Source organism: Eurytemora carolleeae, unplaced genomic scaffold (genome assembly GCF_000591075.1).
Source record: "Eurytemora carolleeae unplaced genomic scaffold, Eaff_2.0 scaffold697, whole genome shotgun sequence".
NCBI classification, from domain to species: domain Eukaryota; kingdom Metazoa; phylum Arthropoda; class Copepoda; order Calanoida; family Temoridae; genus Eurytemora; species Eurytemora carolleeae.
The window spans coordinates 222209-238311 of NW_019396609.1; the positions used below are offsets into that span (position 1 = coordinate 222209).

Sequence of the window (16103 nt, forward strand, 5' to 3'; positions counted from 1 at the left end):
GTATTTAATGTTTAACCAAAACAAAATGGTTGAAAATGTTTGGCTAATCAAAAACTTTTGATAATCACAAAATTGAGATTTACCATGCTTTATAAAACGAATAATTATGACTTTCAAAATAATAGAATCAAGAAAAATATGATGGGTGAGGGATTTCTAAAACAGTTTTTATGGGTCATGCGAAAAATCCTCAATCAAACAGTAATAACCAGACAAATCTGAAAAGGGAAGACGAATTTTAAACTCAAGTTAGGACTTAAACAAGATCTATGAACATTAGACAAAGCAGTTGTACAGAGTAAAAAGACCCTTTTCACTTAAATTGTGCTTTGCTAAGTTACTAGTAATTAAAAATATTTACTATGTAACAACATCAAAACGCTCTATAACTGCTAAATGTAGTCTTTCTATTCTATTGTTTTCTGGTTATCACTGTATTCTAAGGGAACCAATGAAAAACTAGCTTTTTTCGGTATCTTTTTTCTTTTACATATTACATAGGCTTCGCTTATTTGTAGAAACTAATATTGTGCTGTTTAAAAAGCACACTTTCTCACGAAAAACAAACACATTAGATATGTCTTGTACAAAACATTATTATAAAAACAAACACATTAGATATGTCTTGTACCAAATGTTATTATAAAAACAAACACATTAGATATGTCTTGTACCAAATATTATTATAAAAACAAACACATTAGATATGTCTTGTACAAAATATTATTATAAAAATGTCGCAGCTCATTAATGCAGCTTAGTTTTACTTCTCTTGACAAATGTCAACAAATCAGGTTTTTTTCATTTGTTTTATTTAAAAAAAAAATATTTATTTTAGATAACACATTAATATTAGGGGTTGAAATATATTAATCTATGACGTGATGGTTAAAAAATAAATGTTATTAAAGATAAGGAACTTTTGCATACAGTGCATAATATATGCAATAATAAATACGCGTTATTTTGATGTAACATTAATCCTATAATTTTTGACTAAATAGGTTTTGCTTGGTTAGAATTTTCGAAACTGCAGGGCTGGGTGCAGTTTTTAGCTTGTACACTGCATGTAATTGTATATGTTATAGTGTTCACTACAGTGATAATCAGAAAATTCTAAAATAGGAAAAATACTTTTAGAATAAAGTTTAACTTTAAAAAATCCAATGAGCACTGAGAAGAGGACATATTAATTGTGCAGTATAAACAGACACATTTCATCATTTAGTGATTCATTACTGTCTAGTAAAAACTGTTTGCTGTGTAACAACATCAAATACACTAAAAGTATTGCTATAATATTGTCTTCCTTCCTAGTCCATTGTATTCTGGATATCACTGTAAGAATAACTGTAACAGGTTCAGCTAGAGAAGCCGGCAAACTGACATTTCCGTGCCTAGAAAATACAGTACAGTACAGTACAGTACAGTACAGTACAGTACAGTACAGTACAGTACAGTACAGTACAGTACAGTGCCTAGAAAATAAACATGTTAAAAATATAAAACTTTTCAAATTTCAATTCCTCTCATAATACTTAGTGTCCGATTCATAAAGGTACCCTGACAAAACAGTTGTGTGTTCTTTCGAGTACAGCTGAACATTTTGGTGTCCGCTGCCTTCATTTCGAGCTTAACACAGCGCACATTACTTGCAAACTTGTTATTTGAACACTGCTTGTTAGAAATAAAAATGTAAATAGAAAAGTCGACCTTATTGTATTAATATAAACGCCGACTACAATATATTTTATTTGAATTTGTATAATTCTTCGACATTTTTCAAAAGTTTAAAATAATATTCATTATTAAAGCTATTAAATACCTGAGATAAAGAAACCATACCGTAGTAAAGTCGTTTCTTGAACATCTAAACATTTTTAAATTCTTTTAGTTATCTTGGAAATTTTGAAAAAAACCAAACATTTAATTGTAAAAATGCTTTTCATTCATAGATTTATCGGACAACCGTGTCTGGTTCCTTCAGAGGGGAGGTAACTGTAATCCCCCCCCCAGAGGGGAGGTAACTGTAATCCCCCCCCCCAGAGGGGAGGTAACTGTAATCCCCCCCCCCAGAGGGGAGGTAACTGAAATCCCCCCCCTCAGAGTTGTTGGCACCGAGTTAAAATTATCTACAACTACTTTACAGGGAACTTGATGGAGTTTTACTTTTCCAGGGGTTCCCAAGACCAATTTTGCTTCTTAAACGTCCAGAGCGCAGCGCGGGATGTTTTGTAGGCAAAATTGGACAATGGACCTCGTTGTGAAGAAAAATTTCTAATTTTTCGAAAAAGTGGTTGTACTTGTATTTGTACTTTAGAAAAAATTTTAAAATTTTAACCCTTTGTTGTCCCTAAAAAATGTCAGCCAAATTGGCCAGCGTTTGGCCATCTATGGCTAACATTTATATATATAATTTGGCTGACATTTCTTAGGGGTAACATAGGATAAAAAAATTTAAAATTTTTTCGAAAAAAAAATTTAAAAATTTTACTGGCAACGCCGGCACTTCAGCGAGGATTATATAAATGCATAGCAATAATACAGTGAAACCCTTAATAACGAATACATCGGAAGAATTTATCAAATGTCGTCTTGACAATTTTTCAATGAGTTTTATACTTTATTACGCAAATTTCAGTATTTGCGAAAATAAATAATTTGCCATGAATATGCGGGAACAGTTTCAAAGATTTCCATATACTCATTTAATTAAAAAAACTGAAAATCTGCAACATTCCATTATCAGAAAGTGAAGAATACGACATTTGATGAATTCTTTCGATGTATTCGTTATTAAGGGTTTCACTGTACTTACTTCTTCAGTTATAATATTCGCCTTCAAATCCTGTTTGGAGATTGTCATCAGTGAACTAACCAGTTCCTACAGAAAAAAATTGTTTAACTCCTATCACGATTGGGAGGGGGGGGGAGGGTTTCCCCCCGTGGTTTATTTTAAATAACTTAAAAATGGCTTACATTAGAACGTTAAAATTCTTCACTTTTTCAACATGATAGTTTTGAGCGAGTTTCGCTGAAAAAATATATTTTTTCTCGATGCATAGGCTAGGATGGAGGACGGTCAACGGCGGGTCTTTGTTTAAAGAGAAGTCCTTGAAAAATGGAAATAACATGTGGCATATTTTAATATTTGTCAGAAGTAAAAATATCTATTTTTGAAAAATTTTCGACATACTTTTTGAACTTTCAAAAAATCCTCCCTTACACCCTCAACATTTAATAGTTAGAGGTTTGTTTACTGAGCAGGCCTTGAAAAGTTGGACTAAGGACATGTATCACACTCCCCTATCTCGACACTAAGGGCAAAATCATAGGTGGGGGCATGAACCCCCCCCCCTCACCCAATCTATATTAGACATAAATATCCCAATCGGTATAGGGTTAAAAAATTGGTGAAACATAATTCTTACAAGAAATTTAAATCTTGTAATAAGTTTTACCAGATTAAGTTTTACCAGATTAAGTTTTACCAGATTAGGTTTTACAAGATTAAGTTTTATCAGATTAAGTTTTACCAGATTAAGTTTTACCAGATTAAGTTTTACCAGATTAAGTTTTACCAGATTAAGTTTTACCAGATTAAGTTTTACCAGATTAAGTTTTACCAGATTAAGTTTTACCAGATTAAATTTTTCCAGGTTAAGTTTTACCAGATTAAGTTTTACCAGATTAAGTTTTAACAGATTTGTTTTTGGTGTAATCTTTGGTCAATCAAGCTAGCCAATCAGAATATGTTCAAAAACATTTTGGAATGTCGTATTTGCATTTATATACGGTGTCTTTTTTTGTCGATTTATTTTATTTTTAGTAGTAAAGTCTAAATTTTCGTTTGCGTACTTAAACCTTTTGTAGTTGTTTTAGTGCTGGGACGCTATTGATGATATTTAAAAAGGTTGACCCAACGGATTTTAACATTGGTAGTTGGGATTGGGTTTACAAATATATATTTCACCTGAAGTACATTACCCCGCCATTTTGTAAATCCTGGATCAACTTTAGAAAGTACATTAAGTACATGGAAACAAAGTTGAATTTTTCTCTCTTCCTCAGGTCTGAAAAAAAATATTTATAATTAAAAAAAAAACATCCAAGAGCACAGGATAATTGCATAACTAACGTTTTTGTATCTAATAATTAGTAACTAATAAAATAACATTTAGGTAAAGTAAAGCTAATTCAAAGTTAAGTTAAGACTGTTAAAATGTCAAATAGGCCTATGAACATAAAACACAGCAATTGTGCACTGTACACCGAGCAATTTCACTTAATAAGTTCAATCATAGATAAAACCATTTGCTTTATAACTGCATCAATTATAAAATACATTGCTGAACTGTCGTCTTCATTTTTCACAGAATTCTCACTGTACCTTGAGAGCTTCCTGATAGTAGAGAGTGCAGCATATCTATGAATTAAAGTGTGACACAGCTCAACCACTTAAAAAAAATCATTGTTTTTTATTGTATTCGTTAGTATGTAAAAAATAAACAAAGGGACTGTGTCCTCGTAATTAAAAAGTGTTTATTTCTGCAGCAAGTTTCTTCTTGTTAATGAAGTAGAATAATGCACAAGTCACATAATGAAGAAATGATGGCTTCCTCATTTATTCTTGATACGACGTAGAGTACCTATGTGAATATGTCACTCTATAAAGAGTCGCTTAAAAAACTGTTAAAATATGGTTAATTTAATAAAAGTTGAAGAATTTTTCACAGCATGAAGTATTAAAGGTCTACGACAGGAACCAAAATAGATGAAAAGCAAAAATTTTTTAAATAATATATAACGCAACTTAAATATCATAAAAAGAAATATTAGATGAACCAAAATCGATCGTTGTTGGTTCCTTCTTTTTTTCGTTTTTTTTTTTTGGCCTATACTCTCTCTCAAGGTCAAAATATAACATAGAACAATTTTGAAATCTGTAAATTTTCTTCGACTTCAAACTTCAAAACTGTTTAAAGGTATGTCCCATTACTAACTCCAGCTGTACATTTTACCTAAATAATGGTTTTGATGTAACTGGGTCTGCTCTCCGTACTTGAACACTGCTTCTATAGTAAGGAAATGTCTTAAAGTCATCTTGTTGATTAACAAAGCTAAAATGTGTGCTGTTATAATAGAGACGTTCACAAAAGGGGGGGGGGGGGCTATGAGAGTCATAACCCGCCTAAAAGTAGTAAAAACTATGATTTAAAAAAAGATTAGTCAAAAAAACGTCAAAATTAAAAAAAAAACATATAAAAGAGGACACCCATTCTGTTTTACACTGAGGCCGAATTTAAATAATTTGAATCGCGTCGCTAAACCGGCAATAACCGGTTCTAATTGAGCGCCCGCTCAAATATCGAAACACTGATTAAAATTTCAAGTGAAACCAACGAATCGCGTCTAGAATTTAGTTAACGAAACAAAGGTTTTCCAAAATTAACGGAAGTGTCTGTTAACTAACGGCAAAACCCGTTAATTTTTAAACAGTTAATAAAACGGATAAGCCGTTTTATAAGAACAAAATTAATGATTGAAAGCAAATCCGGAATAACTTTTTTTAACGATGAATTTTTGATGTTTTTAAAGGTTGCCTTCTGTGTTCAGAGCCTTAAATGCTGAGAATATATCGTATTAAACTTCAAATTTGATAAAAAAAAAACATTTGTCTAGCCGTGAAAGAATCTGGGTTCTCATCGGAATAGGATAAAAGATGATTTGGATATCTCTATACTACCCAGTAGTCAGTCCGCAGTCAACTGTTAGTGCCGGTAACGATTTGACAAACTGAGTGTTAACGCCGTTAATACTAAAAACGACCGTTAACGATTTCATAACAGTTAACAATTTTTTGGGGGTATTTCGCGCCATTAATACAGACAAAGACTGTTAGTGTCTGTGCCGTTAACAATTCTTTATCCATTAACAGATTTGTTGTCACTTCCTGCCGTTAATAATGTAATAGACAATTTAATGACTGGAGCCGTTAACGATTGTTGAAAATATCCCGTTAACGTCGTTGATAAAATTGAGATCATTTGCTAACGGTAATTAAAAAAGGTTAATGCCGCTGACGAAACGAACGTTCCGTTTTTACCTTTAGAATAAGCGATTTCCTGATTTTTTTTATCGGTTTTAACTGACAATTAACGAAACGAAAAGAGTACATTTTTAAATTGGGCATGGCCATCTTTCCATGGAGGCTTGATTTGAATATTTAAAAGTACTATTATAATTGACTTTTTAACTGATTTTGAGATAAAATAATAATATGAAAAGATGTGCAGAATCCTAAAAAATAAGATTAAGCAAATTTCGGACGTTGAATTCTCATCTTTTGTGTTGAAAGCTTTTACCTTCCAAGTCCTCTACTCTGGAAGTATCGAGATTTTGATTGTCCTCTTCCAATGTATCCATCAATTCCGTTACTTTGTTTTTATCCCTGCAAAAAAAATGGATAAATTAATGTACCCACAAAGGATGAGATTGTAAGAACAACTTAAAGATATGACGATCCCAGGTTAAGTGGCTCGCATAAAGACTTGAAATGGCTGCTTAAATTATATTTAGCAGATAAAGCCATAATTTTACAGTTGCAGAGAATCATGATTATGAGAAAACAGATTGATATGTTTCGTATAGTTGTTCTTGAAGTGAGCAGTCTCATATCTTTTATGGTAAATGGCATAGGAGAAATGGCCAACATGTTGTACACATGTTTAGGACTATATGCTTAGATCTGAATAAATTCTAGTTGTTGAAACGTAGGTGAGGAGTCGATATGACAATCAGATGTTAGGTTGGCTATAGATGGTTAATTGGTTAGTTGGTTTATTGGTTGGTTGGTTTGTTGGTTAGTTGGTTCATTGGTTAGTTGGTCCATTGGTTGGTTGGTTTGATGATTAGGCTCCTTAACCCTATCCCTGCTGGGGTACTTGAAAACCAGGATATGCTGGGGGGGGGGTCAATTTGACCCCCCCCCTCTAAATCCCATGTTTTATGTCCAAATATGACAAATGATACATCATTAGAAAGCTCTTGTGATCTACTTTTAGAATCTTCATAAATATTTGCAAATTTGCAAAAATTGAATTTTTTATCGCAAAATCCAGTTATATAGTAAAAATGTTTGCAAAAAAAAATTTCTCCAAAAAATGAAAAATTATACATTTTTGAAAAGCCCTTGACCATGCCATTTCAAATATGCCTAAATTTTTGCAAAATTAAGAAAAACTAAAAATGTACAAATTTCCTTTGACAGGTTGTTTGCAAAAAATTTGCAATTTTTTTTTCGCAAAACTTGTGCAATCCGTTTCCTTATGTCATAAGCTTTCCAAAAAGCTAAATTTTATCGAAATCTGACAAGTGAAAGTGGGTCTAAACAAAGATTTAGTTTGTTAGGGCAAAAACAGTCATTCAGGCAGTGTGCCTGAGGACTCAGACAGATAGTATTAAAGCCCGGTTTTAGGCCTAAAGGGAGGGCTTTGGGTATGTGAGAAAAGTCAGAAAATTTCAACAGCCTCAGACCAATACTTTTTGAGTTATGTAAAAAAAACTACAGGGGGGGTGGGTCAAATTGACCCCCCCCCCCCAGCAGGAATAGGGTTAACTCGGGCACGAGAGTCGCAATAATCAGTAAATATATATATTTCAAACCTGCAATAAAATACAGGTTTAATAAAATTAAATGACACTGTAGTAATGAATATTTAACAATATCTTACTATTTTTTGGTGTCGGAGTGAAAAGGAGTAAATAAGGGTTTGAGGGTTTGATTGTATGGTTAAACATATTTGTAAATATACTTCTGAAAATATAAAAAGTGGAATTTACAATGGATTGAAAATTTATTTACGGATTCGATCGTTCACTTCGTAAAAGGAGATTTTTTGGATTTGGTGTGGCAACATTATGTGAGGGGTTTTAGGAGATAGGTGTATGTTTAACACTAGGGTATAAGTTTACTAAACTACAACCCTAAACCCCGCAATTTGTACACTTCTAGACAAGAATGTCTTCAAGTCAGCACATAAGATTAAATCCTGGCCTATTTATAGCGGCCACATGTATTGACCGAGCGCTGTGCAGTCAAGGAGTATGGAATACACATGGAGACAGGATCAACCCGACCCGCCCGACCATAGTATTATACATGCTTTGCAGACTGTACTCCAGTTTGGGCTATTTTTTTCTAATAAAGATGGGGGGATATATATTTACTTATGTGATTTTCCACTTATGTCCCAAGATTAACTTTTTAGGGTCAGCTCATTAAACCCCTAAATCCTGACAGGGTTAAAGAATTTGAAAACTTACCATTTATTAGTGCAGGAATCACAACACCAGGGGGAATCATCAAGAAAACTATGTTCTGGAGAGAGAAATCCGCCGCTAGAAAATATTCAGTATAATAGGGTCTATGCTGCACCTTTTCTTATTCCTATATCTTAGCAACCCAATGTCGTAGACCTGCAGGATAATAAATTAAATATTGTTCACCTTCCCCCCCGCCCTCTCTTAATGAGGAGTTTTAAAGACAAGATACAATTTTGAAAAGTTTCACCCAGCAGAAAATATACTCAAAGATTATAATTTTTTGTAAAAATAGAACCTCCGTTGGGACAAACTTTTTGTTGGACCTCCCATTGCCTATTATAGTTAGTTTAAGTATACGGTAATGGATCAAATTTTTGTGCATGATTTAACGAAATAATGGAAAATTAGTCCAAAAAATTCGAGTGCTTCTATGATACAGGGTATCCCAATAAACATGGTAAAATAGCCGAACTAGAAAATATTCTTTGTTATGAACTAGTGTTGTACTACCTAAATTCACTGCTTTGTTATGAACTAGTGTTGTACTACCTAAATTCACTGCTTTGTTATGAACTAGTGTTGTACTACCTAAATTCACTGCTCAGCTCTGTTATGAACTAGTGTTGTACTACCTAAATTCACTGCTCAAAATAATTTATGTCTGCTAGAGTATATTTTGTGTTAACGTCAAAAAGCATGTTTTGTTTTTCTGCAAAATGTTTTATGATGTGACTGCAATATTTCTGCAAGATTAACAGTTAAAAGGAACAACTGTGTATTGTGTTTGTATACGGGAAGTACTGTTGTATGCAATCAAAACAAAAACAAACAAATACTCTACTCAATCAGCAGACGAAATATACGACAGATTACAGCAAATCTAGTAGAAATCACCATACTATATCAACACATCCTTTAAACAAAGACGATATAAAAATCGTCACTGAATTTCCATGTTTATTGGGACATCCTGTAATCCAGACCATCTGTATGTATTATTTGTACTTTGAAGTGTCATACAACACAAAGCAAAAATAGAATTAGATGAAAACTTTGAACAAATAGATAGATATTCCCAGACAACATGTTATTGTTTTGGTCGTTTAGCACTTTCATTTCCGGGTTCAATTCACGGAATCTATAGTTGTAATCTCTGTGTGTTTGTTTGTTAGTCCAATCATAACTCAGGAACATGATTATCTTCACTACAAAACTTGATTATCTACACTGCAGTACATGATTCTCTACAATACAGTACATGATTATCTACACTGCACTAAATGATTACCTACAGCACAGTCCATGATTATCTACACTGCAGTACATGATTCTCTACACTACAGTACATGATTACCTACACTGCAGTACATGATTCTCTACACTACAGTACATAATTGCCGACACTACAGTACATGATTCTCTAAACTACAGTACATAATTACCTACAGCACAGTCCATGATTATCTACAGTACAGTACATGATTCTCTACACTACAGTACATAATTACCTACAGCACAGTCCATGATTATCTACACTAGAGTACATAATTACCTTCAATACAATACATGGTTACCTACGCTACAGTACATAATTACTTACACTACAATACATGATTACCTACACAGTACACTACAGCACATGATTACCTACACTTCAGTGCATGAATACCTACACTACAGTACATGAATACCTAGACTACAGTACATAATTACCCAAACTACAGTACATGATTATCTACACTGCAGTACATAATTATCTACATTAAAGTGCATAAATACCTACACTACAGTACATGATTACCTACAAATATTACATCTAATTGACGACATGTGTGTTCCCAGTTCAGTCACATCTCGACATCTAAAAATAGCAAATTGCAATAAAACTTGTTTTGATTTGCTCGTCTGTCTGTTTGTTTACAATAAACGTCAAAACGGATAAACCGATCGCGCTAAAATTTAGTGGGGGACCTCACAAGACCCCAGGGGAAGGTTTATGGATGATTAAAGTTTAGAAAATTGGTCTCCAACAAAATTTGATTTTTATTAAATTCATAAAATTCATGAACTTTTTTCTGTTTTTGTTTTACAATGTATACAAAGAGAAAATGGTCACATTTGAAACAGAAGATGGACCCTGAAATCCAAATATGATAAAATTAAAGGTTGTCGTAATTTTTAATGAGAATTCATGACCGATTCTCAACCTGATTGACCTTTTTTTAACAAAAATGTTTAAGTTTAAGTTCCCCTTCATACTTGATCAGACTAAACTTTGACAGGTACCATATTGTGAATCGGATAGATATATGTATTTGACAGGTACCATATTGTGAATCAGATAGATATATCTATTTGACAGGTACCATATTGTGAATCGGATAGATATATCTATTTGACAGGTACCATATTGTGAATCAGATAGATATATCTAAATTTAGAGGCACTTGAAATTCTTTAAATTTCTGTAGTTTTCTATTTCATATAATCATGCTTACATCGGAGATTTTCTAGATACAGGGTGTCCCACGAAACATGACAGTTGGTGAATAGTTTGTAATGTCTTCTTTCATGATCCTGTATTAGTTATTTAAGAATTTTTGCAGTTTATTTTGTTTAACAAATCTTTTACTAAAATTATTTGTATATATTTTTTTGAAATTAATTTTACTATAATATTACTGCAATTTAGTATTTCTTATCATCATCTTTGGTATCAAACAACTTAAAAAATTATGGAAGAAGACATTTTAAACTATTCACCAACTGCCATGTTTCGTGGGACACCCTGTAGTTAATATTACATATTTATCACTATCCCAGATGATCAGAATTTTTAAACTTGACGTATCAAAGACTTATCTAACTAATGATTCGAAAATTAGTTCATTTAACGGTAAGTATACGTTTACTTAGAGAAGAGAAAATTCATAAAAATTCATGATATTCAGGGATATAGGTAGTTGTAAGATTTAAAGAGATAATGTAGTTATAAGATAGGATTAGAGAGATATAGGTAGTTGTAAGATTTAAAGAGATATAGTAGTTGTAAGGTAAGATTAAAGAGATATAGATAATTGTAAGATTTAAAGAGATATAGTAGTTGTAAGATGGGGTTAAAGAAATATGGTATTTGTAAGATTTAAAGAGATATAGAAGTTGTATCTGGTCAGATGGTTTTAGAGAGATATAGATACACAGTTGTACGATTTGTAAAAAAAAATTAAAATTCGGTGATGGTGATGGACCAAGTAAAAAAGTAGATGTTAGTTCCACATTTATTGAAAATATATTTTGGTCTGAGTTGACCCTCGTCAGTTCTAACGATATAATAACCATCAAAATCAATAAAAAAAAAATATAAAAAAAGGTTTGTTAAACATCACGAGAAAATAAACAAACAAAAAAGATTATTCAAAATACAAATTTGGGCTGTCAAATGGACAGAAGGGAAACGAACTCAAATTATCAGATGGAAAAAAGATAATTTGCAAATATTCACTTATAAAAAATTAATTTAGGACAATTATTATTCCTAGAGATTGTTTCTGTCACAAAGGTTAAATACAAACTGTTAATGTTTAGATGTACGTGTAAAAAGTGATGTTGGGGGTCGAACTAATTAACGAACTTTTGTGTAAATCGGGGGGGAAGGGGAGGGGGGACGGCTTGTTTAAGGAGAGGTTTTTAAACCTTTAAAAAAAAGTTACCGTTTACATTGGCAGTCAAAAAACCAGTATTTTTGGATATCCCTCTGTCGTCTGAAATTTTAAAACTATGTCAGGGTGCCTTTTTATCATTTCATCATTTATCATTGATAAACCTAAAATTATTAAAGAATAAAAACACATCAAATTAAATCTTTGTGATACGATTAGAACACAAGACATTCCTCAATTCAGACGAAGGTTTACAGGGTACCGTTGTTAATCGGAGTTGTGCTTATTAAAAGGGTCTTTCATTGAATGAGGATGATCTTAAAGCATTTTTAGTCTGGACAATAAGATGCATATTGTGTATTTCCGACTGGATTATATTAAAGCAAAGGTGGTATTTTTGTTGAAAAAAACGCAATTACATAAAAGTAAAAAATAACATGAAATCATGTTATTTAGGTTATTTTGAAAGTTTTCGTTTTGTCTGCTACCTGTAGTTTCCCAGGGTAGAACTAACATATCTTGTTGTAATCTCTTCTCCTGCTTTAATACCAGTCTGGGCTCTAAATATTACCATTGTGTACTGTGTACTGTGCTCTACAAAATTATACATACAACGATGACTTTTAATTGATACGTTATTTTGTTACACTTTCATATATATATATATATATATATATGTAGGGTCTTTGTATTTAAGTGAGAAAAATTTATAAAGACAAAAACGATATTGGTAAAACAGTTTTTAGTATGATACTTAAATCAATGATCATAAAAATAGTTCTGGGATTTCCAAAATGTGATTGATTTAAATGTGAAGTGCAAAGAAGTTATCGCAAAAACTGATTAATAATGTGGAAGATATCGTTATTTTGCTAGCTTAAAACGTTTTCAATTCTAAATATTTTCTCCCATTGAATCTAGAGCAGGGAGTAATGAATAGAAGGGAGATATAACTGACGCGGTACCATATGATTAAGCATGCTTTGCAGACGGTACTTCATTTGAATAAGAAATATTTGTCTGATGTACATTTACTGCGTATACAATAACCTATTCTGAATATTTCTTATACAAATGGAGTACCGTCTGCAAAGCATGGATAATCATATGGTAGGGCGAACCGCGTCAGTTGTATCTCCCTTCTATTCCTTACTCCCTGATCTAGAGCAAAAATGTATTTAATCTCATAAATAATTGGAAAAAGTTTTAGGCTCACGCTGTTTTGAATCGGATATTACACTCTTTAAATAGAGTCAGAGTACAGTCCCTTTAAATGAGATGTCTAGCTGAATTATATCATGTTTAAATGGTTTAAATTACACTGCGTTTCAAGTTATTATGCAATTCGGTTTTTTTGATGGTCAATACTGAAAGGAAAATTTATAAAAAAGGTTAATTACAAAAATTATATTTTTAGGATTGAACATTTAATCTAATAAAAATACCTAAGCTCTAGATGGAGATCTGGATATTTAGTATAATTAGTATTATTGTAGCAAGCGTGGTTTAGAAGACAATAAATAGGATACAGGGCTACTCCAGCACATTCACATGATCCAACCTTAGATTAAAAGATAAATTCAGTTTGAAATTCTGCACTTTTTAAACACAACTTATTCAGAATTTGAAGAGTTGTAATTAGGGTGTCCGATCGGAATTCCACTGCCCAACATTGCGCGGTATTGTGCTCTTTTTAGAGGAATTGCGCGGAATTATAATATTAGAAACCCTACCTGTAAGTAAAAATACCCGTTCATCATACAATGTCATTCCGCAGCCCCAACCCTAACTGTCATTAAAAGCATTTCTGATTTTAAAAGCTGGGGCATTTTATATCTCTATATATATCAGTGTATATCCATTTACACGAATTACAAGTTAGCCTAAAAGTAAGATTCTTATGAATGTCTCTTCGATTAAATCGATAAATGAGAAGCCAAAAAAAGCCGGCGCACAAAAAGAGATTACGAAAATATGAGTCAACTGTCGTTTATGGGCTAAGGATTAAATCACTTCAAATGAAAAATTTACGTTTCAAATCAAAAGTTTTCGCAATGGATGTGAGATTAGGCAATGCAAATCAAAAATACAATTAAAAAGAATGAAATGTAAAACCTGTTCTAATTTCATTCCATTAGTTCTAAGAATTCCAATTGTTCTGGATATTTCAGTCTCATCGAACTCTGGTGTATCACTGGAAAAGAAATAGAAAAAGAATACGAAAATATGTATGTATAAAGTGTCAATTGTTAATAGACAATAAATGTATTGGATGTTTTCGTTGGATATTGATTTGTTTCAGGACTGCATGTTAGTGTTTCATGTGCCTCAATTTAAGATTGGCATGTCTAATTCACAAATCACAGTACCTTCTTTCTAGTCATCAATAACTGAGATATGTTCATTTTTCCAGCCGAAAACTAATCGAGAAAACTTGAACGTTTTACAGTAAAATTGAGATTTTGGAAATCACTCTTAAGGATGACGAAGATATCCTTATTCAGAAAAAGTTTTAAAGGATATCGTTGTGACTTGTGAGTCACACATGCCAGTCAACAAATGAAGAGTAAACAAGATTTTAAAAGTGTGTAAATGAGTTTACCAAGTTTTTTTGAGAAACGTCACAACTTTAAGATACATCATGTTGATATTGGATTGGGTCGCTGTTCTCTCCTAAAACAATGGAACTAAAAACATTTTTTTTTAATATATTTAACATTTTAATAATAATGTCTTTGGAGTTTGTTGGGTATTAAAGAATATGTGTGGGATGGTGCTTCCCACAACTGGCAGCGGTCCATATAGGTGTCTCTTGCAGATTATATTTCTTTATGTTCTTTAAGCGTAATTTAAATTGACCCTCCAAAGAATGCAATGATCTATTTACAACGATACCCTTTACAGCTTCAGTTGATCAAATATGAATTAGATATCCATGTTTTTGTTTGTTTAAACTGTTAATCTTTATCGGCGGTTTCTCTGCAAAAGGGACTTGCGAATATCTTGTTTATAAAAAGCATTGGAGAAACTCAGAGATATGCATATTTTTAAAGTCGGGAAACGACGGTATCCTCCACATTTCTCATCAGATAAAAGTTTCAAGGTTACCGTTGTAAATCGGGCATTGCAATCCTTGCATGGAGGGCTACTTGAAATCACGTTTAAGCGTTTCTGTTCCTTTAACAGATGTTTTCTTTAGGCAATTAGAAGCAATTAGCAATTTATCCAGCAATGAGTAAATTCAGTGTTAAATAATTCTCAAAGATTAAAATGAAAATTGTCTAATAATATGCGAGTAATCGAAATGTCGAACTTTTTTATCGATTAATTTGCATTGCTCTAATATTTCACATAAATTTTGATTAGGCCAACAGTGTACGTCAATTTACTTGGTTAATAGCTGTTTTTAATATTGGAATTATTCTCTTTATTTTTTTTTCTTTCACCTCTACATGGTCCATCAAGAAGTTTATTCTGTCAAAGGTTTTTGGATCACTCCTCTTTTTCAATAACATCCTTTTTAAAATAGAATTAGGACAAAAGTTATACAATGAAGAGTAGGGTAGATGACGGATTCGTTTTTCAAACGAATAAATTGTCCTTAACCATTTGAGCTAAACCCATAGAGAAAAGAATATATATTAGAGGAGAATTTACTAGAAAAAAGTGTAAAACGACCATTTTGTTGTACTGTTTCCATACTGCAGGTGTACTTCACATATTTATGCTATATAATCTTTTGGGCCCTGGAATATCATTTTATAGAAAATCTAAAACTATTGTTAAAAGAAAACCAAATTATGAAATAGGCTGGTTTCATAATTGACCAATGATCATTTCACTTTACAAACGATGATTTTCCGTTATAAATATAAATCAAATGATGTTTTTTATTCCCCTAATTCATTGTAAAGTTTATTTAACAGCTTTAAAAAATTCGAAATTGAAATGAAAAGTCTAGAGAACATACTGTATTAATGTACTCTACTGCATATAATTTGTGAACATTTACATGATTTGTACACTTTGAACTCCCTTTCAGGCTGAAAGGGACTGAAAAAATTCATACCGAGAGATTCTTTAAATTCCCCTCTAATATATATTCTATTCTCTATGGCT

At 32.1% G+C, this 16103-nt stretch overlaps 1 protein-coding gene across 1 annotated transcript in view; it reads right to left on the bottom strand.

Annotated features, from left to right (window-relative positions):
* Window positions 1-72: 72 nt before the first annotated feature.
* The window catches only part of LOC111706243 (uncharacterized), a 24139-nt gene continuing 8108 nt past the window's right edge, over window positions 73-16103 (bottom strand). Inside the window, exons 9-23 of the mRNA XM_023479065.1 lie at window positions 15431-15500; window positions 14587-14657; window positions 14100-14178; window positions 13430-13545; window positions 12473-12544; window positions 12036-12086; window positions 10127-10186; window positions 8326-8400; window positions 6366-6451; window positions 5022-5075; window positions 4391-4457; window positions 3974-4073; window positions 2819-2884; window positions 1826-1870; window positions 73-1397 (exon numbers count right to left, since the gene is read on the bottom strand). Coding sequence (XP_023334833.1) covers window positions 1362-1397; window positions 1826-1870; window positions 2819-2884; window positions 3974-4073; window positions 4391-4457; window positions 5022-5075; window positions 6366-6451; window positions 8326-8400; window positions 10127-10186; window positions 12036-12086; window positions 12473-12544; window positions 13430-13545; window positions 14100-14178; window positions 14587-14657; window positions 15431-15500 — 1048 coding nt within the window. The 3' untranslated portion in view covers window positions 73-1361. The remainder of the gene's footprint in view (window positions 1398-1825; window positions 1871-2818; window positions 2885-3973; window positions 4074-4390; window positions 4458-5021; window positions 5076-6365; window positions 6452-8325; window positions 8401-10126; window positions 10187-12035; window positions 12087-12472; window positions 12545-13429; window positions 13546-14099; window positions 14179-14586; window positions 14658-15430; window positions 15501-16103) is intronic.